General features: G+C 40.3%; 1 protein-coding gene across 1 annotated transcript in view; it reads right to left on the reverse strand.

Annotated features, from left to right (window-relative positions):
• The window catches only part of LOC124227102 (olfactory receptor 8S1), an 18,004-nt gene extending 2,455 nt beyond the window's left edge, over window positions 1-15,549 (reverse strand). The window contains exons 1-2 of the mRNA XM_046641001.1: window positions 15,451-15,549; window positions 13,599-13,746 (exon numbers count right to left, since the gene is read on the reverse strand). Coding sequence (XP_046496957.1) covers window positions 13,599-13,746; window positions 15,451-15,549 — 247 coding nt within the window. The remainder of the gene's footprint in view (window positions 1-13,598; window positions 13,747-15,450) is intronic.
• Window positions 15,550-21,966: the final 6,417 nt, after the last annotated feature.

Consider the following 21,966-nt stretch of genomic DNA (forward strand, 5'->3'; position numbering starts at 1 on the left):
CCTTTGTCTTCCTAAAATAGATTTTCTAACTAACCCAAATTGCCTCCAACTTCCCAGCATCAAAAAGAAGCTTGCAGTAGACTTTTTCTTTTGCCTTCAGGAGCATGTTTATTGTGTTTGAGAAGATACATCAGGGCTCTCTGAGCTACGAAGGGTAAAAGGAAATCCTCTCAGTACAAACTGAGAAAGGTAACAGGGAAAACATTTTTCACAGCAGCTTGAACCACAAAGTCAGAAGTAGATCTGGTTTTAATCAAATGACATAATTCCTAGTCATCTTTGGCTACTTTTATAACTTAATTCAGACAATGAATTAGGCTGAAATGCACTGTGACATTTGGTGGGCTTCAGGACCTTCAGTACATCACAAAATACATTTTGATATACTTTGGTACATAAAGCAAGTAGGCGTTTTAAACATAACTAATCTACAACTACAAACTTGTACTCTTTTTTTTTCTATTTTCTTATTCTTCTGTGATTAACATATATCTATTGTACATCAATTTTGAAGGAAAATGGTTGTAATGTTAACCTGCTGATCAATAATATACAGTGTGCAGGAAATGAAGGTTTGGAACAAAATGAAAGTTCTTCTTGGATTTAGCAATAAATGAATTCATTGGTGCATCTATAAGAGTGGTTTCAAAAGAGTAGTGGGGACAGGAGCCCCACTGCATTTGAATAAGTATTAAAGGACATTTATATGTAAATTATTCTCCAATAGATCTGAAATTAAGAATAAGAATGAAAGAGCAAAGAAAAACTTGGAGAAATAAGTAAAGATCATTCTTTCAAAAAGTTTGACAATGAATCTAGTGCCCGGAAGCCAGGGAGTGCACACGGTGCCTACCGCTGTCCTTCCAGATGGGAGAGATCTCATGTAGTATACTTATGCTGAGTTGAGAGAGTGGTTGAAGGTATAGATCAGAGAGGATATACTTTCATAAAATAAGACATCTGAGGAAAAAAGTGGATGGAATTCAGCTCCTGGGGGAGAGAGAGAGATCTTTGAAAGGAGGAAGATTACATCTTTCCAATTAGCAGGAATAAGGAAAACTGATACTTTTGTTATAGAAATGAAGCGTAGGGTATGAATTTTGGTCTATGAAAAAAATAGAGAAGTTATAAGCTATTTTGAAATGTTTGTGGAATCAAATACATTTTTCCTTTTGTTCTATAATTTATGTATAAGTAGTAGCATGTTCTTGCAGATATCACAATTAATGGCCTACAGGCTAATCTTGGCTCACAGAAATGTTTTCTTTATTCCTCAGAGAAAGTAAAGCATTCCAAATGAAATCTAGACTTCTGTTTTGTTTTGAAAAACTGAAAGTATTATTTTCTCCTCGAGTTTTATGAGAAATAATTGGCATACAGCACTATATAAGTTTAAGGTGTACAGCATGATGGTTTAATTTACATATATTATGAAATAATTACCACAATAGGTTTGCTAACATCCATCATCTCATATAGGTACTATAAAATGAAAGAAGAAAAGAAAAAAGAAAAAAATTTTCTCCTTGTCATAAGAACTCTTAGGATTTACTCCTTTAAAAACAACTTTCCAGTACAACATACAGCAGTATTAACTGTCGTCATCATATTGTACATTATATTCCCAGCACCTGTTTATCTTATAACTGGAACTTTGTACCTTTGACAACCTTCCTCCAATTCCTCTTCCCCCCACACTCTGCCTCTGGTAACCACAAGTCTGATCTCTTTTTCTATGAGTTTATTTTTTAAAAATTTAAAGAAATGTTTACTTTTTAGATTTCATGTATAAGTGAGATCATACAATATTTGTCTTTCTCTGCCTGGCTTATTTTATTTAGCATAATGCTTTCAGGGTCCATCCATGGTATTGCAAATGGTAAGATTTCCTCTTTTTTTTTTTTTTTAGGACGATTAGCCCTGAGCTATCTACTGCCAATCCTCCTCTTTTTGCTGAGGAAGACTGGCCCTGAGCTAACATCTATGCCCATCTTCCTCTACTTTATATATGGGATGCCTACCACAGCATGTCAAACGGCTTTTGTCAAACGGTGCCACGTCAGCACCCGGGATCTGAACTGGCAAATCCCAGGCTTCCGAGAAGTGGAACATGCAAACTTAACTGCTGTGCCACTTAGCCAGCCCCGATTTCCTTATTTTTTTAATGGCTGAATAATCTTCTACTTGAATATTATAGTATATGGTGCATATTCATTATAATATATAATAAATATTCCTGTATGATAATATTCTATTTATCACAACTTCTTTATCCATTCATCCATTGATGAACACTCAAGTTATTTCCATGTCTTGGCTATTGTAAATAATACTGCTATGAACATGGCAGTGCAGATATCTCTTTGACTTAGTGTTTTTGTTTTCTTTGGATATATTCCCAGAAGTGGAACTGCTGGATTATATGGTAGTTCTATTTTTAATGTTTTGAGGAACCTTCATACTGTTTTCTACAGTGGCTGTACCAATTTACAATCCCACTAACAGTACACAAGGGTTTCGTTTTTTTCCACATCCGTTTATTATCTCTCGTCTTTTTGGTGGCGGCCATTCTAATGGGAGTGAGGAGATATCTCATTGTGGTTTAATTTGCGTTTCCCTAATGACTAGTGATGTTGAGCATCTTCTCATGTATCTTTTTGCCTTTCATATATCTTTTTTGGAAAAGCATATATTCAGGTCCTCTGCCTGTTTTTTAATTGAATTATTTGTTTTTTTCTATTGAGTTGTATGAGTTCTTTGTAGATTTTGGATATTTACACTTTACCAGATACATGGTTTGCAAATATTTTTTCCCATTCTATAGGTTGTCTTTTCATTTTATTGATGGTTATTTTTTTCTGCACAGAAGCTTTTTAGTTTGATGTAGTCCCACTTGTTTACTTTTGATTTTGTTGCTTGTGCTTTAGGTGTCATATCCAAAAAATCATGACCAAGACCTACGTCAAGGAGCTTTATTCTTACGTTTTCTTCTAGGAATACCTTTGAAACAGTCTAAGCGGTACTCCAGTTGTCTTTAATTAGATAAGTCCCTGACTGTGATGTTGCAGAGATAGATTCTGGTGTGGAAGCTAACCTTTGGTGGCTTAAATGAATAATCAGATGAAAATGTGATATTCAGGAAAAAAACACCACCTCCAAATACAGAACCTGGTGGACCAAGTATAGTTGATTTCCATTCATAAATGTCATCTCTCTTAGGCCCAGCACTGCATTTAGGAGGAGGATCAAGTGTTATTTACCATTATACCACAATAGCCAAGCAGATAGAGCCCATTACATACATGTTCTCATGATAAACAATAAGTAGTCCTTAAGTAAGAGAACTTGACAGCACCATTTACCATACATATGCTCATTCTAGATTTCCTGGTAATTGAGGTGATCATTTGTGTTTGCTAATTGGCTTTATCCAAAGAAAAACAAACTTCTCACACCATTAGGACAGGAGACAGTTTTGCAACTTGGAGTGAGGCCCCTCTGAGGTTAGGCTCCCATCATTCCACAGAAACTGGGAGACGGGTGCTATCTTCTCTGATCATTACATTTTAAAGAGATGGTCCTTGAGAAAGACGGTATTGGATAGTAAAGCTGACAAGAGACTTATTTAACCTTTGAAAAGATTTACATACATTTCAAAGAGACACAGAAAGAACTTAGAAGTTTTCTAAAGTGCATGCTCTAAGAAAAAGGGTAGGAGGAGGGAAGTCTCTCCCTTATTTTCAACAGAATTAGCCTTTTATTTTTAATTTGTATTTGCCCTACATCATCCAATTCTTCTACCACTACTTGTTGAAAAGACTTTCATTTCTCCACTGAGCTTCCTCTGCACCTTTCGAAAATCAGTTAATCATATTTGTGTGGATCTATTTCTGGATTCTTCACTCAGCTTCGTTGATCTACATGTCTAGTCCTTTGCTATCCTTTTGAAGATACAACACTGTCTTGAATACTGTAACTTTATAACAAGTCCTGAAATTGGGTAATGTAACTTGTTCAGTTTTGTTCTTCTTTCTCAGAATTGTTTGGATACTTTTGTACCTTTGCCTTTCCATATTCACCAATTTCCTCAGGCTAAGGTTTTGAATCCTTTTCCCTGGCTGCAATGGGACTGCACGAGCGCTCAGATGGGCTTTGATGAATTTCCTGCTTCAGGACAAACCTTTTGTTCCATAGAGGAGATAGTCTCCTATCTCCTGGGCCTGGGAGAATTTGATAGTGGCTGCTGTTCCCTGACTGCAGTGAGCACCATGGGGAAAGCCTCACAGTCTCACATCAGCATACATTCCGCCTCTAGCAATTTGTCAAAATTTCTGGTTTAATTTTCCTACTAGTTTATATGACACCAGGCAGCTTCTGTCCAAGGTAAGCAAGTGCTCAGGTCCTGTGTCTCCCTCCAGGCACTCATTTCTCTCCAGATTATTGTAGGCCATCTGCCCTGTGACAGTTCTTTGATGGTCTAAGATAAGTTGTTGATTTTCAGTTTGTCCAGCTTTTTTCTTGTTGTAAGAGTGGGAGTGATATCTTTCCAACCCTCTATATCTCTGAGCTGAAACTGGAAGTCTGAGTTTTTAAATGAGAAAATTATAGCTCTTGGTTCCAGAATGTAAAATTGTACTGTATTTGAATCTCTTTAACTGCCCTCACTATTTTTTTTTTCTGTGCTGGTTGTTTAGGGCCATGTCTATCTCCTTTGACATTTTTTATGAGGTGGTTCTGATTATTCTACTTGATGTTTATCTCCCTGATTGTCTCTCTGTATTGTTTCGGTTGGCTCATTGTGGCCAAAGGCTGGCTGTTTGAGTTTCTTAAGTGGCAGCAGTCTCGGGAAAGAACAGAATCTCCACTTGTGTGCGTGTGGGGTAGAAGTGGGCAAGTTGCTGGTCTCACTTTCAGGTACCTACTTCTGCACTCTAGTCTCCTCATGCTTTCCCATCCTCAAGATAGGAAGACTTAGCTTTGTTTTAGTTCTTGCTTAGATGCTTGGGAGTCAGACAGAAAGATACATTCGCATGCAGTAATACTAACCTTTCACCTGTAGGTCCATCACTTGAGTGCTAATATTCCCAGGAACATCCATGTTCAGCCCCTGGAAAGAAAGGCCTGCACACACTCCTCCTAACAGAGGGGCCTGAGGGCCTGAGCCTTACTATCCCCGGCTTGATGGCTCTAGCTGCAGCTCAGTTCAGGAGCTCGAGGAAGTTCAAACTTGGGATTAGAAGGTACAATGGGACACATTCAAGCTTCCAACTCTACATTTTTAGATATAGTAACACACTGGATATATTAATGGTCAATCACGTTGTATCTTAAGTTGATTTTGCCTATTACTGGCCTAATGTATTAAGTGTTGTTTTTGTTGTTCAATGCTCAGAGAGAGAAATCTATTGCTTTTACTTCCAAGTTCTTATGAGAACTTCATTCAAGTCCTTAATGACTTATAATGCATTCTTCCTCCAGATAAAATTTCCCCAAACCCAGATGTCTTCTAATTTCTCCTTTTTTCAAAACCCCCAGTGTTCTCTTTGCTTATGGGTTTAGGGAAAAATAATCCTAGTTCATCCAGACTTCATTGCAGAGGTCTAAATGACCAACCATTTCTCCCTAAGGCTTATGAGAAACTTGCCCTGCCAGCCATGCCGGACCTCCTTGCTGATCCCATACTTGCTATGCAGCTCCCACTAAACTTCAAACTCCATGAAGGCAAGAGGTTTTTTTGTACTAATGGTGACAGGCAGGGTTCCATTGATAAAGAAGACTCAAAGGATCTAAAATGACAATGATTACAAATCAATGATGTGCAGGAAAAGGATATAATTTGGCAACAGATTTAAAGTAAGGATATGCATCACAACCAAGGGCTGCCTCACAGCAAGGGCTCCAGAGAGGACTGAATGGAGCTCAATTTCCTTCCCTCTGCAGGGCCATACCAGCATGTGCTTTCTCTCTTGATCAGAAACCATAAATATGTGTGTGAAACACATCGGAACCAGGAGCTCAGACAAAAGTGGGTATGTGAGAGATCGTCCCCTTGATCTAGTCTAGTAAGCTAGTAGCTGCCCCACAAAACATCCCTGCAAAGGTAGCAGCCATTCAAAGATCCAAAGTGCGTCCAAACATTCCCTCAGTAGCTAGCAAATGTTCTCCTCCACTCAGCAGTGTTCAAGGACATTGCCCCTTGATCTAAAATTCTCAGTAGCTGTTTCAATAACGGCTCATCAGGGAGCTGCTTTTAACATGCTACAAGAGTCTCAATTCTTTCACTCAACACTCCCTTACTTTCATGTTTCTTGCCCTCCATTGTCAGCTTGTCCCACTTGAATTACATTTTTTAATAGTAATTGGTCTCACAGGTGTAGCCAATTTATCATTGTGGTTGCTCAGGTTCCATGGCTGGAACTTCATCTACTGGCCAGAGGGTAAATGAAGCTCAACCAAAGGAGATTCTGAGCTTTTATTTTTGCTAACACTGAGTGCAACAACCACGGAACTGAATTTTAGCGGACCTGCCATCAGTTTGAAGTTTCCTGCTAATGCATTTTGCCAAATCCCAAGGTTTGAGTTTTATCATTTTCAGATTCCATTGGAAAGTTTTATTATCAGTAGCAGATTTCAAAGCATGTGCTACTTCAAACCAAGGGTGTCTTGACAACCATCTGACATCAGTGAGTCACTTTCGCCCTCTTTACCAGAATCATACTTTTTGTATCTAAACAATGCTTAGCCATATTTTTAGCTAAAAATAAGTTGGAGTAGGCATGGACTTCCAATCCCACTTGTGATACCAACTGAACTAATGGCAGCAGTAAGATAGTGTTTGATGATTAAAGGACACTCACAGGGCCCCAAATAACAATGCTTACAGATCTATGATTATTGCAGGAAAAGGATAAACATGGCAATAGCATCAGGTAAAGGTAAACCTCACAGGCAAATGCTGTCTCACAGCAAGGCATCCAGAGAGAGCTGGCACAAGCTCCAATTATCCTCTCTGCCATATCAGGACATACGTTTTTCTCAGATCAGAAATCCACTGATAGGGTCATGGAACACTTTGGAATCAGGGAGCCCAAAAGGAGCCTGGACTGATCTTCCAAGCTGTTGATCATATAAGCATATTCTTGCTATGCAACCAGCCCCAACAGCAGAGGCCTCTGTGAGGGCTCACTGAGACCAGATGCAAATCATGAATCTCATTATCATCAACAAACAATGTTGACACATTGGGATGGGCCACCTCAAAACTCACACTGGACTTCTGAATACAAAGCAAAACTATTAATCAATATGTTTCATACTTAGACCAGGGATCAGTGCCATTCAAATATGTCTCTTATTTCAGTAAGAAGTTCAGACTCATTCAGGTCTGCTGGAATTAACCCTCACAGCACACTTTTCTTCTTCAATGTTAAATGCCTGTCAATAAGCACAGTGCCCCACACATCTAGATGTTTAAAATAAACTTGAAAGATGAATCAGTGAATCAGTAAGCAGAATTTGAAATCTCAGGCTCTTGTTGACTGATTTCTCTTCCCCTTCTTTTCTTTCACTTTAGTGCATGTTTTCCATATTAATGACATTTGGACACTGCTCACTGTTTTTGAATTGTTTCAGTTCTTTCACCATGGTTAGATCATCAACTCCTAGAAGTCTGAGATATTTCCTTCCATCACTACCTCTCCTTTCTAAAGCTCCCAGTCTCCCAGCTGGGTTGTCTGCTATAGTATCTGTCTCTCATCCATGCCACATGGTAGATATCAACAAAGCACTTATTCTCCACCACATGGTGGTTCCTCAGTGTACCATCAGGGAAATGAACACCTCATATTTCCTGGATCCACAGTATATTCTCAGTGAATATTTACCAAAAGTGAGTTACTCTCAGTTTGTATATATGTTTTGATTATATGTAGTTCCAGGAACAATAGATATGTTCCTAGGTTTGTTCATGATATCACTGAGTCCTTATAAAATCCACAAGAAATGTGTATATTATTATGCTCATTTTAGAGATAAAAGAAACTCATGAAAATTAAATAACTTATGTGAGGTCACACAGATGTTACATGCTTGAGTAAGGGTTTGAAATAGGATCTGTTTGAGATAAAATTTTTGCTCTTTCACATCACTACCACAGTCTCTCAGGATAGCTAAGAAAGCAGTGTGGGTCACATAAGCTATAAAAGGGAGGTCAAGGCCCTCTCTCTTTTCACCCCATCCCTGGTCCAGGAGTTCAGAGGTGAAGCAATAACCCATGCAAGACACAATAAGGCCACCACAGCAGATGTGGACCTTTCAGTGGAGGAGCAAATGATACCAAACTATCAAAGTATCTTTCTTTTTCCATGTAGCTTGAGTGTCTCTATCAGGAGGGCCAAGCAAAGCCAAGGACCTTGGACCTTGCTTTACTCTAGACCTCAAGGGAGAGTGGCACTGCAAGTCTTTTCCATGGAGTAGGGGTGGTAAGCTAGGTATGGCTGTCTTGGGAGTCTCTTAGCTGAAGAAGCCGTGAGGACCCACAGAGGGTTGGGTCTAAAGGAAATGAAGAATGGAGAAGACTCCTTTGAGCAACTCAGTCACAGGTTCCAGAGAAGAAGGGTAAAATAAGTTTCCGGAGTTCTTTCAGGGCCTAGATTAGCTCACAAGAGTAGGAAAGTAGGTTGAAATTTAAGTTAGATGCTCTAGCACAGTGATTCTCGACTAGGGTCAATTTTGCCCCCCAGGAGACATTTGTCAATGTCAGGAGACCTTTTTTGATTGTCACAACTGGCGGGGGGGTTCTACAAGTGTCCCGTGAGTAAAGGCCAGGGATGGTGCTAAACATCCTACAATACACAGGACAGCCCACCACAACAAAGAATTATTCAGTCCCAAACATCAAGCATGCTGAAGTTGAGAACCCTTGTTTTAGCAGAAATACAGTGTGTGTATTTGCCTTTTGTGTCCCTTACTCATTCTATTTCTTGGGCACAAAGTGAATGATCTCCCATACTGATCCCAGGAATGGCTGATTAGATCATTTACATGTCTAGTTCTGAGCTTCTTTTAATTTCAAAGAAGATAGATTTTAAAGTTTGGTACTCTGTAAAACGTCTTTGCTAAGACACTTTCCATGGGTCACTTACACAAATACACAGGGGTGAGGCATCCCTTGGGAAAGCAGCCCAGACTCAGTTCAACTCTGCAAAACGCGGAAGCAAGGCCTCCCAAGCAGTGACAGCAACAGTCAGGAAACAGGGAACAAAGGGTTCCGTCCACAGGGCCTGTCTCCAAAGAACATGGTAGATGTAGAAATCTAGATCTGATCTGCCAGGCCAAATTTGTCTCTACCCTCCATTACTTTTGTTTAGAAACCGTAAAACCTAACATTTGCTGTCTTCCAAAACATTCACATCTGCCCTCCAGTGGTGAGGAACAACAACAGCATCTGCCTCCTTTTGGTCTTTGGTCTTGCGTGAGTGCATCTCACTGGCCAAAACTTCAGTTGGCAAAGGAGTCTGGGAAACGTAGTTTGCAAGCTTCTAGTTTCTGTGATTTGAGGTACTCAGAAGCCCAAAGATGCCATTAGGAACAAACAGACAATGTCTGGCTCAACTGTATTTCTTCTATTAGTTTTAGACTGTCTTTATTCCTGTAGTGCAACATAAGGAAATTATTTTCCTTACATTTCATTTCTCCTTTCCTGTTATATCTTTATCATTATTTGTATTGTTTGCATTATTTGCATTGTTTAGGATTTTAATATTTACATCATGCTTGTGGATTGATTATGAGAACTGAAAACCGAAAGCCGTGTTCTGACTGAGGCGATGTTATTCACTGAAGTGTAGGAGTGTGATTTCATCTGACAGTGGTCCTAAATATGTGCTGCTTTTGGGAATATGTATGCATCAAGTTCTAATTAATTATTTTTCTTATAGTCTATCAATTTCTTAGAATCATGCTACATTTTAGTATGCTTCATACTGAGCCATGACTTTCATGCATAAATTAGTTTTTTCCCCTTGATATTCTTATTTTCTTTATATTTCTTGTTGACAGCTTAGAAAATTCCTTAGTGCTGTTTCCTAGTCAATCCATTCTGCATTTTATTCAACCTTGACCTTCTGAAATTTTATAATGCTGTATCTAGATGTGAGTCTTATCATTTATTGTGTGGGAACTAATTGGACCCTTTCAGTGTGAATATCATCTCTTTTGTCTTTTCCAGGAAACTCCTCTGATTTTTGGGAAGATTCTTCTCTTATTCCTCAGTTCTTTATTCCAGGGACTTGTCATAGTTAGACGATATTAGATTTGTGTACCTTATCTTTTCATTCTTCTTCTTCTTTTTAATGGATCTGCTTTATGGAAGATTGACTTCATTTTCCTCCTGACTAGCAGAGCACAGAGTTTCTGAAAACGGGGCCAAAATCAAGAGGACTTTGTTTGGAATAACAAGATTGCAGTGTCAGGCATGCTCTGGAATCTTTCACACACTCTCTCTGACACTGTGGAGTGGGAGGGGGTGGAGAGAAAAGAGCAAACGCAAAGAAATGCAATCTTCTCAGTTTTGCCAAATGACTTAGAAGAACGTAAAGTGAACAGTAACATTACACCTATAATCTTTGTTAGATGAAGAGAAGGAAAGATGAAATTACCTCACACATGCACATATGCGCAGCTCTTATACTGCATGGTTTATCTGACAATTCTGTTTTTCTATTTCTTGATTAATTTTTTGCTTTTAATATTATCATTTTTATCCTGCTGCTTTTCTTAAGTTAATTTTGTTGGCCTTGACATTTGGAATCATTTATTCATTATTACTTTATTTTTAAATTTTCTGTTCAGTAATATAAGTAGTTAAGACTATGCATCTTAAATTCAATTCAGTTTTGGTCATACAATGTATGTTTTAATACTCAGTAGTCCATTATTTCTATTTCTAGTTAGTTTTTATTTTCAGTTTTGAGGTCCTCTTTGGTCCAAGTATTTTTAGTAGAAGATTTTAAAATTTCCAGATGATCATGTTTTTTGTGGTTTCTGTTTATTCGATGTACATCTGCTATGAATTTGTAATTTTATCACATCATGAAATGAGAATTTAACTTGTTGCATTTCTACTTTTTGGAATTTTATGAAATTTTTTATTTGATCAATTTTTGTAAATGTTCCGTAGACACTGATTTGCAGGGTGTATAGTTAGATATAATGTTATTAGAACATTATTGTTAATTATATTATCCTGTTTTTCCTTACCATTGCTTTTGTTTTGTCTATTTAATTTAAAACTCTAAAATCTCTATAAAAGTGTTTTACAATTATTATAAATTTGTTTATTTTCCTTATTATTTTCTACAGTATTTTCGCTCTGTGAGTTGAGCAGTTAAGGTTCACATCATTGTATCTTCTTTGTGGCTTGTAGACGTCATTGTGGATTGTACACTTCCAAATTTGAGAATTATATTCATTCAGTTAGCAAAATATTTATTGAGCATTTACTACATGCTTGACCACTGTGCTAAATTCTTTGTCTATTTTTTTTTTTACTTTGAATTCAATTTTGGCTGACAGTTATACCTTTACAACTGCTTTCCTTTTGTATTCATTTTCTAGGTTAGATATTTGAATAATTTGAAAAAACTTTCAACATTTATGAATCACTTTGAGGTCTTTATTTTGTACATAGCGTATAGCTTTTATAGTCCAATCTTAAAGTCTTTTCCTTTTAATTCATGAGTTTATATTTCCATTATTGTTACAGTGTACACTTATTAAATTTTTCTGATATCTTTTTTTAAACTTTTCTTTTCTTTTTGTTTTTTACTGTTTTTTTTCTTTTGAGAGCAAACACTTTATCTTGAACCTATGCAAGCAAAGTACAATGATGAATGGAAGTCATTCTTTCCAAAGATTTGGATGTTTCAAAATATAAGTAGATGTGGCTATCCTGAATTGCCTCTACTCTTCCACTTTCAGTCACAAAGGAGACCTGGATACAGGGCTTCAAGCTCTCATCTTAAGAAGACCATAGCATTTGTGGAGAATCATTTTCCGTCTTGTCTGACATCCATGTTTTGTGTGAATGAAGGCAGCAGGTATTTCTCTCACATGATTTTCAAGTCATCACAGAGAAAGGAATCTCCCTCTGCTCTCACCATCCCTAAGTAGCACCTCCAACTGATGTCTGAGATTTCTTTAATAACTAGGGACAAATCTTCTCATTTAAGTCCTAGACCAGTTAAGCATAAAAATGAATCAAACTTGCAATCACTCTTGAGAAGGGAAGATACTGGCTTCATCTAGTCCTGAAGTAGAAAAGACTGATGCCAGATTTAGAATATGGGGTAAGAGCAAGAAAAGACTCAAGGGATAGACAGGGAGACCAATCATGGAGGGGTAGAAGATGTAAGAGGAGGACTTCAGAAGTGTCTTAGATAAGCACCTGTGTCACCATTTTGCCAATGCAGACACTTCATACCCATGGCACATCTGGTCATTTGATCAATTTCTCTTACAAGGGGATGAAGCAGAATATTGGATATGTTCGTGATTTTATGGCTCTCAGGAGACTCACTAAAATAAGCGTCTTTCCCAATTCAGCTGTTAGTGCAGAAAATCACAGATTTACTTCACCTACTTAAGGATCAATCCCAAAGTTAAGAAGAACAACTCTGATGGAGATATCTTAGTTACCCGATCTTGCCCAAAGGGGTCAGCCATTTGACAGCAGGTTTCCACAAAATGAGAGATTCTTTAGGTGTCTGGCAAAGTGCCTTGCTTTGCCTTTGCTTTGCCTTTGCACACTGGCTGCTTAAAGATGTTTTTGGGATGAAGAAATGAGAGAAAGGTGTGTGTGGAAGGTCAGGCTGGACAAGGTGACTTGAGGGATCCAGTGGGTTGAGGGGTAATGTTCAGCCTGGATGCACCCTGGATGCGTGGGAGAGGAATCTGAACTGGGGAGAAGACTATCAGTCTTCAGGAAGGACCAGTGACAAACTTCATCCACTTGAAATTAATCTCGGAGCTGTCCTCTGCTGTGCTCCCTTGCACTATTCACATCTCAGTGATGACTATATCTGAGGATGATTTCAATAACAGGAAAAAGTCTACTGCAGTTCTCCTAAGTGAAGTACTGAGGAAGAGGGAAAATAAGTACCTCAAACAATCTAGTATCTATCTCTGATATCCTCATTTCATTCTAGGCATCAGCTTTCTGCAGCCTTTCAGGATCCTGAGGCATGAGAGGATTTATGCCTAGGCTTTAAAGTGTCACTGTCCTCAGCGTTAAGCAGGGAGAGAAGAAAGACCTTCCTGAGAAGGTGTCCAAGGCACCTTGTACAAATGCACTGTTTGGAGAAACAGATATCAGAGTCCCATCCGGGAAGATGGTCTGCCAAGAAGCAGGACATTTCCACCTCTAGCTAAGGGACAAGGGATGGATGAAGCAGGACCCTCAGGTTTTAGGATGAATGGAATGGATCATGCAGTGGCAGGAGGTAGAGGTTGGGGAGAGGGTAGGCAGAAGGATTAAAACATACACAGAACTTTACAGGTAGAAAAACAGGGGGAACACCAGAACATTAGAGAAGAATTACCGTTCTCCTGGTTTTTCTTGAAAGAGGCAGCTCCACATGTTCTGTCTTTCCCATCACTGGTAGACACATCAGAGCTAAAACCTCCCGATAAGATAACTCCTGTCACAAGAATCTGACTCTTCACAGAGTGCATAGCTTTTTCTCTTTGCTGTCAATGAGTGAAGAAAATTAGTATAATTCAAGCTCTGAAAGCATTGGATACATCACAGGATCGGGATTATTCTCTTGAGTACCTTAACTTAGAGTGGTATCGTTCTGCAATGCAGGACACTATGTATATGGGAAGACAAGGACAATCTCACTAAAGAAGCTCGTATTCGGAACAACAGACACGTATTTCATTAAAACCTTCTCACGTGATCTCAGGTGCAGTCAGGTGTCTTGTCTTCATTTATTTCCTCTGTGATTCTGAATACTCTTTCAAGAGCATCACTTAAAGAAAGAGCAATCTAACAGAACCAATCAGAAGGCCATCTGTACTTAGGCAGCCATGGGCTTGGTCAGGCACCTGGGGGAAGCCGGGCCACTGCTGTGTATTCCCTGAAGTCTCAGCCTGAAGTTGAGCTCTGACTCACTAACCACATGGTTTCCAGTTAACTAGAAAATTAACTTAGTAGGAGCCACAGGGATTCTCTCCAGGGCGGTATTGGAAGTTTCTGAATGGAGACAAATATTTAAAACTGAGAGGAGACTATTATTAGGCTTGTGAGGCTGAAAAAAAGGAGAATAAGCAAGAGATTTAAAGAAAAATTTATCTGCTGGAAAATGGACATTTTCCTCGTGGCAACGTGGGGCTCGGAATGCCCTTTAGGAATTGTCAAGAGAGCTGAGCTGTGACACATCACTGAGCTCCAGGTCATTTTTGAATGTACATTTGAATTTTCTTTATTTCTACAAGATTGTCCACTATAACTAAATGAGAGGAGATAACTGCGTCCTGGGAGTATTACTGAGCCTTAAGTTTCTAGAGTTTCTATTTTAAGCATATAATGAATTTTTAAAAGAGTTTCTTAAAGAGTAGTAATTCAAGTATATAATGAATTCTTTTCAATAAACCATGCAATGGGTTTTTGAAATGTCTAAAATCAAAAATTTGTATTTCTTATTTGAGGCAGAAAAGAGTCATCAACACTTTAATGGAATTTGCATAGAAATAACAAACACAGAGAACTTGTTACCCTTAAATTAGCCCAAGTGATGCAGACATCAATGAAACATGTATTCATTCACCCTTTCTTTGGTAAAAGTGGGTGCCAGGCATTGGGAGAGATGGGAGAGCCTAGAATAAACAAGATGTGTTCTTGTTCATCCATTGAAGTCCTCCTGCGTGGCAATTGCATTATCTTTAAATGTCATCCTTTTTTTTTCTTTCATTTGGTTTTATTGAGCCCCTGTTAGGTGTCAGACACTGGAGAACAGCAGTGAACAAGACAAAAATCTCTGTCCTCCTCGAACAGCTACTCTGGAGATAAATACGTACATTGTACAACAGGAGGTGATGGCAAGCACTATGAAGGAAAATAAAACAGGATAAGGAGAGAGAGTGATGGGGCTCGTGCTTTAGACTGAGGAGGCTAAAGAAAGGCCTCTTTGAGGAGGCGACATTTGAGGAGGGATCTGAATGAAGGGACAGAGAGTCATGTGAATATCTCGGGGGAACAGCAAGTGCAAAGGCCCTGAGGTTGGACTTGTAGGAAAGTTGTATAGAACCAGGTATCACAAATGAAATCAGGCCTGGGATCTGGGTAGCTGGGACCAGGGGGTAGTTTCTTCAGGATCCTGCTGATGGGATGATGAATTCCTGTGGCTTGCAGTTTTTGTGTCACTAGGGGTTTAAATTCCTGACTACCACCTTCCAGTCCCATTCGTTGGCCAAAGGATGTCCTGGCCTCTTGATTGACAGGCCCACAATGGCATAGGAGTGGCAGTCCCCAAAGAGAAACTGAGACATTGTCACCAGAAGGAGGGAGGGATGGCTGCCCAGCACGTTCAATTAGGAATTGTTCCTAAATGGAAGCAGGCAGTATGGCATGGGAGCTGGGAGCCTGTCTAGGGGAGGATGGGTGTTCGGCCGAGGGAGGAGTAGCTTGGTTGTTCAGTCCATATTCACTGAGCATCTGCTCTGGGCTGGCCCTGTCACTGTGGGGTGCACTGTGCACAGGAGACCAGACTCCACCCCACAGTGACAGTTGAGAGTGTCAGGGCTGTGATGGGAAAGCCCAGCCTCATGGAGGGAGCCCAGAGGAGGCTCCTAACCCACTGGGAGTGGGGGTTTGGGGAGGGTAGGAGTTGAGCAGGTGAAGAGGGAATTTGAGGGTGCTCTGGCTATGGGCACAGCATGTGAGGGGAGGGTATGGCCTTGGGAACTAGAGGTGTTCTCCCTCCCCAGCTCAGCATATCATGAGTAGGGGCCAGGGGCGGAGAGACAACAAGCTCGTGGGCCAGACTGTGTGCGTCTCTCAGGGTCCCTACAAAGGTGACCTTCGAGGCCATGGGAAGCCTTGGGAGGAGCATGGTGAAGCAAAGGCCCACCCAACCTGACCTCCTGCCTCCTCACTAGGCTACATTGGTGTGGTGAAAGATGCTACGGAGTCCACGGCCTGTGTGGAGCTGCACTCTCCTGCCAGACCACCTCTGTGAACCATCAGTGGCTCACCATGGTATATGGGCCAGGCCAAGGCAGGGCCAGGAGGGACATTGTTGGGCAGTGAGAGGGTCCTACTCACCTCACTTGTTTTCTGTGTCCACAGGGGCTCCTGGATCCTGGGTGGCATGACCTCGACTTATGGGCGGATGCTCACGTATGGCTCTGCCTCTCATGTGCCCATGTACTATTCCTAGACATCTTCAAGATGGTGAGTGCTTCCCAGGGGACAGGGAGGAGGGGCAATGTGGGGGCAACTAGAGACAGGACAGAACTGAGGGACACATGCATCTCCCCAGTTCCAGGCAGCCTCACTCTCCATTATGGGTGGCAGATGCCCCTGCATGATGACAGCTGCATTCCTGCCCAGAGTGAGGCCCGGGACCCCATCAACCCTAACACACCATCACAGTGAGGGCCAGGAGCTGGGAGGGCAGGGTTCCCGGAACCACTGTGTGTGTGCGCCTGTGTGTGTGTGTGTGTGTGTGTGTGTGTGTGTGGGCTGAGAGTTAGTGGTTATGTCACCCACCAATTGCCCCGAGGAACTCAAGGGTGGGTTTAGAAACATTTAACTGTTTAAGAGATGCAATCACCAACCACCCTGAACCAGACCAAGCCCCATCACAAGATGGTGGCCTATGACCTTTGCCTCATTTTTTTTTTTAAAGATTTTATTTTTCCTTTTTCCCCCAAAGTTCCCTGGTACGTAGTTGTGTATTTTTAGTTGTGGGTCCTTCTAGTTGTGGCACTTTGCCTCACTTTTAATGCTAAGATCTCCTCTCCAGGAGGAGCTCAGGCCTTATTACCATAACCTGCAGTGTGTGCGGAAGCATGTTTTCCACGTAAGCCTGCACAAGCGAATATCCCCCTCTCCCTGTGGAATATTCATTCCCCATCCGAGATAAAAGGTCCCTGCTTCCCTTTGTTCGGAGACTCCATGACTTTGGAAATGATTCTGTGTGGCCTCCTATTTACTGTGAATAAGTTCTACTTTGTGTGACCACTACTTCTGGTCGAGAGTCTGATTTTAACTCTGCCAGGAAAAGAACCTACTTGGTTCAGTAACAGTTACGCTGGGTGTTTGGGGGATGGAAGGCTTTGCATGGCTCACCCTGAATTCTCTGCTCCCAGCCCCAGGCTGGTCACATAAAGTAGGCATGGCTGGAGCTGGGGGCAGAACAATCTCCTCTCCAGCCCTGACCACAGTAGCACGTTGTAGTTAAGACCTGGGCTTGGGGACAAATTGTGTGACTTTAGTCATGTGACTGATTGTGTGACTTTGGGCAGGCAACCTCGTTTCTCAGCCTTCCAGTCTCCTAAGCTGTGAAGTAGAAGCCTGTGGGTGGGCTGTTGTGAGGATGAAGATGCCTCAGTTCTGTGTGGTATTCAGTGCTGTTCTGGAAGCATTTGCTACATTGTTGTGATCACCACAGTCATTCTCAACAGACTTCTCTCCCCAAGAGGACTGGATACCAAGTGGTGGGGCAGACAGGAGTCATCCACAGTGTCATGGGAAGTTGGATCCATCCTGGTGGGTGGGCAGGCATCCTCTCCTTTGGGGCCCCCAATCTTTGTGGTTCCAGGTATTTTTTTCTTTTTAATTAAGTACATTTTCCAGTACCCACTTATAGCCAACTTTGGAAGGGATCAGGGAGGGCTTTTTGGAGAAGGAGACATCTGTGCTGGGACCTCTGAATAGGGGTCTCCCAACCCATCCTTTGGCAGAAGTGATGTAATGTCCCATGTATGGCCTGAGTTGTGTGGTGCCATTTGACTCTTTATTCCAGTTGGCACCCCTCCCCGGGGGCAGCCAAGAGGATGGCCCTAGGCAAGTGCACCTGTGGCATTCACCAGCAGCCTTTTGTCTCTCTCAGTTTCCTGTAAATGTCATCCTTTGAGAGATGTTAAATCCAGACTCAACTGATTGCTTAATATCTGATGGTGTGCCAGCAAATAAATATCTCAATTCTGGGAAGCAAACATTACTCCTTGTAATAAAGGCCAATGTAGTATGATTCTGTGGTGTTTGGAACATGTTAATCCTTGGCTGGCACTGCACCTGTAAAATATGAGTGTAAATAAGATAAGAGTCCTTAGCATTTCTGGCAGGATAGGACTAGACATGCTTGGGTCATGAGAGAAAGGACCACCGATGGAGCAGTAGGGATTTCGTGCAGCCTTATTGGTAGGTAGGTAAAAGAGGGGCACAAGAGAGTGGGGCTACATCTTCTCAAGCCCCCAGTTAATGCAGAGAAATTCTACTTTAATCACTATTTTATAATTTTATGTAAGATTTAAAAAATAACATAGTCAAGGCTAAAATACGTGTGAAAACATTTGATTTGGTGTAGCACTTTATTTTAAATGAAAAAAAGTGACTTCTGTCAGATGAGACAGTTGGTGGCAAAGCATGATTTTCATGCAATAAATTTTTGAGGTACTCATAATTTAATTTACACCACCAGTCATATGCAACAAACAGAAGGACTATGAGAGTTTCAGACTTATTAACGAGAAAAATGCATGAGGATGACATAATGGGGGATAGGTTTCATGGAGTGCTTGGTTCATGGTAGTTATTTTCATAAATATTTGTTATGTAAAGATATTAATAAATATACTCTATATTGTATATGATGCATTTGAGATATGTGTATAACATCTGGGAGGATGTGTATGTCTTGGTCAGGAAGTTAGTCTGGACTAAAGATATAGATTAGGGAGTCATAAGCATGTGGGTTATTGGAAAACCATGGTGGTGAATAAAATAATGCCTGGAAAGAATGTATATGGAAGGAGAAGTTTCCCAAGGACAGAATTGTGGGAATAGCATCATTTATAGAGGTGGTAAGGAAGTAGAAACTTCAAATAGACTGAGGTGGAGTTGTCTTTCAATCTAGGAGTGACATCCAGAGGATCCAAAACCAGAGTTACTAAAGAAAGAAAGGATCATCAATACTGTCAAACTGCCATCAGTTACTAATGATAAAGACTGAAGAACCTGGAGGCACTACTTTAAGTCCATCGATTTATGTAAATTTTTTTTGAAGTTCCTCACCCACATTGTGTTAGGTACCCATCCTCTGAGTTCTAGCAGTACCCTGTACACAGTCTGAAAACAAAATTACACTATTGTGATATAGTTACCTGTTTATACATCTGTTATTCCCACTAGACAGTCTGCCTGAAGGCGGAAGCTGTGTCTTTATTTATCTTTATATCTTGACAGTCCTAGATGGTAAATCAATATTTTATGAATGGATGAGCAGGAATTTAGAAATAGGAGAGAGATAAGGCTGAGGACAATAGAGTTGAGGAAGGATAAGTATTTTATTTTTTAAGATAGGATAAAATAGCTTGTTAATACCTGTGGAAAAATGTTTATGCCTATAGATATAGTTTATCCCTATAGGGCAGAAGAAGGTAAAAATGTAGCATAAAATGGTAAACAATGATGAAACAAGGTCCAGGAGGAGGTGGTAAAAGATTCACACAATCCATACACGCATACACACCCACACATACCCACCCATCCAGGTATATAAGTTGTCCTTATGGAATTTTTTACTGGCACTGAAAGTAAGTATTTAAGTTATGTGCAGATATAGATAGAATTTTGGGCATGGAGGAAATGGTTAAGTTATTCTTCATCAAGTGTAAAGGAACATCATATTCTATGATCTCCTTGTTAGCTTTAAGGAGGGAGGAGGATATTAATTCTGAGGGTCAAGCTATGTTTGAAGCATAAACCAAATTCCAGGGAAGTTAATGTCCTGGATATAGAAATGGAGAAAGTATGTGGGGCTTGTGAATGCAATGAAAGAACAAATGGGCAAGACACTGAAGGCACAGACATGAGCGTTACTAAAACGATGCACCATGGGTTCAGGGGAGAAAGAAATAAAATGAAGCTCTGATGGTGATGGAGTGATGGATAGAATGAAGGCATGGACTGAAGAACTAGAATTTTTAGAGAGCCACAGTGCAAATGAAAAAGCGAGAAGCTGGGAGAAGAGAAGATTACAATCAGAGATTAAATATAACAGTGGTGGTAGCATTCAGATAAAATGAATGATCAGATCTTGCACCTTATTAGTGTGATGCCGAAATCAAGTTGAGCAACAGGGGAAAGAGTTAGACATTATAGAAATTCGAGATCAGGTTATTGGGTGACTTATCAACATTAATGCTCAAGTCGGCTGTTATGACACTGGGAACTGAGGTTTAGGGGAACACTGTGAACCCACCAAAGTGCAGTACGAGTGGGAGGAGGGATGAGAACAGTTGGAAGGTCAAAACAGTGAAGATAAAAAAGGGTATGTTTTAGGGATGACCTCCACCCTGTGGGCTTAAGTGCACCTGAATTGTGGTAGCCCAGCCTCCATTCTCTGATGGGCCCACGACCTGGGTGTAGACAATCATAGCACCCAAGTCTCTTGGTCACAGTGATTAGTCTAGGAGCAGAGATTGAACTTAACCCGCCTAACATGAAGTGCTTCCTTGGCAGTTTTTCCATTGGATCTTCTCAATTCCCTATCTTCATTTCTCCCTCTGCATTGCCTTCCCTCTACATACATAAATATGGCCAAACTGTTTTCTCTTATTTTTTTATGTTTGTCTACCAGGGTAACTTTTTTCCCAATTATTTTATCGAGGTCATAATGGTTTGTAAACTTGTGTATTTCAGGTGTACATTATTATTTATCAGTTTCTGTATAGATTGCATCGTGCTCACAATCAAAAGTCCAGTTTTTTTTTTTTAACAAGAGTCTAGTTTTTATCCTTCACCATACATATGTGCCTCTTTACGCCTTTTTCCCACTCTTCCACCTCCTTCCCCTCTGGTAACCACTAATCTGTTGTCTTTATCCATGTGTTTGTTTGTCTTCCACATATGAGTGAAATCGTGTGGTGTTTGTCTTTCATCGTCTGACTAATGTCACTTAACATCATACACTCAAGGTCCATCTATGTTGTTGCAAATGGGATGATTTTGTCTTTTTTTATGGCTGAGTAGTATTCTATTGTATATATACACCGCATCTTCTTTATCCATTCATCAATTGACGGGTACTTGGTTTGCTTCCACATCTTGGCTATTGTGAATAATGCTGCAATGAACATAGGGGAGCATAAATCTCTTTGTATTGGTGATTTCATATTCTTTGGATAAATACCCAGTAGTGGGATAGCTAGATCATATGGTGTTTCTATTTTTTAATTTTTTGAGAAATCTCCATACTGTTTCCCATAGTGCCTGCACCACTTTGCATTCCCCCAGCAGTGTATGAGGGCTCCCTTTTCTCCACATCCTCTCCAGCATTTGTTATTTATCCTCTTGGTAATTATAGCCATTCTGACAGGTATCGGGTGATATCTCATTGCAGTTTTGATTTGCACTTCCGTAATAATTAGTGATGTTGAACATCTTTTCATGCACTTGTTGGCCATCTGCGTATCTTCTTTGGGAAATGTCTGTTCATATCCCCTGCGCATTTTTTGATTGGGTTGTTTGTTTTTTTGTTGTTGAGTTGTATGATTTCTTTATGTATTTTGGAAATTAACTTCTTGTTGGATACATGATTTGCAAATATTTTCTCCCAGTTGGTGGGTTGCCTTTTCATTTTGTTCATGGTTTCCTTTGCCTTGCAGAAGATTTTTAGTCTGATGTAGTCCCATTTGTTTACTTTTTCTTTTGTTTCCCTTGCCTGGGTAGACATGGTA

The sequence above is a fragment of the Equus quagga genome, chromosome 1 (genome assembly GCF_021613505.1).
Source record: "Equus quagga isolate Etosha38 chromosome 1, UCLA_HA_Equagga_1.0, whole genome shotgun sequence".
Taxonomy (NCBI): Eukaryota; Metazoa; Chordata; class Mammalia; order Perissodactyla; family Equidae; genus Equus; species Equus quagga.